The sequence below is a fragment of the Mandrillus leucophaeus genome, unplaced genomic scaffold (assembly GCF_000951045.1).
Source record: "Mandrillus leucophaeus isolate KB7577 unplaced genomic scaffold, Mleu.le_1.0 Scaffold123, whole genome shotgun sequence".
Lineage (NCBI taxonomy): Eukaryota > Metazoa > Chordata > Mammalia > Primates > Cercopithecidae > Mandrillus > Mandrillus leucophaeus.
In genome coordinates this window covers 1,038,227-1,040,885 of record NW_012100654.1, presented here as the reverse complement: position 1 = coordinate 1,040,885, position 2,659 = coordinate 1,038,227, and the positions used below count along the sequence as shown (strand labels likewise).

At 59.0% G+C, this 2,659-nt stretch overlaps 1 protein-coding gene across 3 annotated transcripts in view; it reads right to left on the bottom strand.

Annotated features, from left to right (window-relative positions):
* The window catches only part of ALDH1L1 (aldehyde dehydrogenase 1 family, member L1), an 85,485-nt gene that overhangs the window by 22,242 nt on the left and 60,584 nt on the right, over positions 1-2,659 (bottom strand). For all 3 annotated transcript variants that reach the window (XM_011971521.1, XM_011971519.1, XM_011971520.1), the window contains one exon: positions 204-309. In XM_011971521.1, coding sequence (XP_011826911.1) covers positions 204-309 — 106 coding nt within the window. The remainder of the gene's footprint in view (positions 1-203; positions 310-2,659) is intronic.

The window sequence follows — 2,659 nt, the reverse complement described above, 5'->3', positions numbered from 1 at the left end:
AAAGAGTCTGCTTTGGAGAGTTCTGCCTGCCACGTACACCTCTGCCCACTGAGAGCAGGGCCATGGAGAGCAGCTGGCATTAGCAGGACCCTTTGTCCAGTGCCCGTGTGGCCAAGAGAGGCCCTTCCCTTCCTCCCTTACAGAGTTAGTTCCTGGTCCTCTCTGTGGCCCGCAGGCCCTGTCTGGAGTGAGCCCACGCTCACCTGAGCTGGCTTGATCACCACTGTGTTCCCGGCAGCCAGGCAGGCAGCTGTCTTCCAGGACAGCATCATCAGGGGATAGTTCCAGGGGATGATGATGCCACAAACCCTGCCACACAAAAGAGGTTGGCCTTTGTCCCTCTTCCCCACCATGCCCACAGTGACCTGCCAGTTCCCTCCCCCTCACGCTGGGCCTGACATCCACTCTCAAAACCAGGCTTCCTGATAAGATACTCAAGGTCCCTCTGACAGGCAGCTCACGCCTGCTCTTTCTGTCCTAGATGCTACATTAAGAATTGGTCTGGCAGCAGCCCCTCTTCCTAGCAGGGCAGGATGGCATGGGACACTGGACCGTTTCTGATGGAAGCTGTGGAACTGTCTGGGGCACAGGCAATGAGAGAGGGTGATGGCAAGCAGGCACAGGTGAGGACACAAGCCAGGGGGACCTAAAGAGGGTCAGGGGTCACCAGGGGTGGGTGAGGAGGGCCTGGAGAGGGTCCTCCAGAGCGTGAAGCCAGGTGTCAGTCCTCAAGAAGAGAAGACAGAGTGGGCAAGCCAGCACTGATGACTTCAGGGTGCTCTGTGTGAAGCCATGGTGCCCAGTGTCAGCACCACCCTGGGTTCCAGAGCGAGCCTCTGGCCGGACACAGGTATTTCACACTCAGAGCACCGTGGGCACTGGGGAGGCCGCAGAGTCCCAGGGACCAGCTGGCACACTGGCCGGGTATGAATCCTGCATGGCCCTGCCTTCGCCCCATACAGCACCACTCTGGGTGAACGCTGGACAGTTAGATGAGGACATCTACACAGAGCCCTGCAGACCACGGGCCGTGCTGTCACCACCCCACCACCATCACAGGGTGTTTCCCCAAAAGACAGCTGCTTAGTCAGACCCCGATGGTGGGCAGGACCCACGTAAGGCATCATGGGGGAGCAGCGGGGGGCACTGAGAGGGTAGGGGAGCCACCCCACACCCCACACGCACCCAGGAGATTGGGAGCACAGCATGGGCTGCTGAGTGTTCCCAGGGAGCAGGGTGAGGCCATTGGTTACAGTGAAGGGGGCTGAGGGGAGCTCGGAAAAGAAAACACATCAGAAAAGCCCCACAGTTATGTGCTGAATTGTGCCCCCACTCCCGAATTCGTATGCTGAAGCCATAATCTCCAGAGTCTTATGCTGAAGCCATAATCTCCAGAATCTAAGGGCATGCCCTTGCTTGGAGACCAGATGGCTGCGTTGTAATTAATTAGCATGTGGTAGCACCGGGGTGGGTGGGCCCCCAATCCAGCTGGAATGCTGTCCTCATACAAAGAACACCACATGGAGAGACAGACTCTCACAGTGGGAATGCCAAGAGGGCATGAGGCAGAGATGGGGGCTCCCTGCAAGCCAAGGAAGGCCAGAGGTCGCCAGCAGCCACCAGAGGCCAGGAGAGAGGTCAGGACAGACTCTCAGAGCCCTCATGTGGAACCAGCTCTGCCCACATCTGACCTCAGACTTCCAGCTCCCGGAATCATGAGACAAGTTTCCGTTGATTAAGCCCTGGATTGGTGGTCCCTTCTACAGCAGCCAGAGCTGACTCCCACACTCACTGGTTAGGGGAAAGGCCAAACCCTGGAACCGGAGTGTGCAGAGCCGGCCCTGGCACAGGGTCAAAGGAGCAGGGCTGCGGGACCCAGGTCTAGGTGAATCCTCCCTGCCCAGTTGCTGTGAGAACTGACCTTCATTGGCCTTACTGCCTCTGATTCCTAGTGGCCTTTCTTAGTGGAAGACTGAGTGGACTGAGTGGACAACCACCCCGTGGGTCTTAGGACTGTCCCTCCCTCCCTTGGGGCCATTCTCCTGCTGTGCACCCCTGAGCCTGTCCCTCCTCTGCCTCTGATGCTCCTGGGGAGCTGCGTGGATGGTGAGGGTGGAGGGTGGAGTTCCTTCTCTCTCTTGGGAGCATGGGGCCTGGGCAGGGGACACCAAGCAAGCTTTCTTGGTGTCCCCAAGAAACGCGGATCACTAGGGATCTCCAGCGGCTGTTGGGCCAGGATGCGGCTGAGGACATGAGGGGACAGGGCTCCCCATGAGGCAGCTACAGCCTCACTGCTGGGTTTGCTGTGGCACTGGCCAGGGGAGGAGATGGGCAGCCCCTCACCCTGGCCAGGCCCTCCTTTGGCACCGCGTGCAGGCCCAATGCGGGTGGACCCAGGGCTGGGTCACTCAGTCATTCTGCACTAGGTATGGGACCCTGCAGGTGTGCTGGGATGATGACAGGCATGGGCATAGGGCAGCATCAGTCTGAATAGTCACACAGATAATAAAATGGGGTTATAGATTAGAGAGGGCAGGCTGGGAGCAGAGGTCTCGGGGATGCATCACAGATGAGAGCTGGAGGACAGCTGGTGAGGGCTGGAGGTGGGACACAGGTGCAAGTGCTCAGCGGCGCACGAGTGTGGAGGGCCCAGGATGTG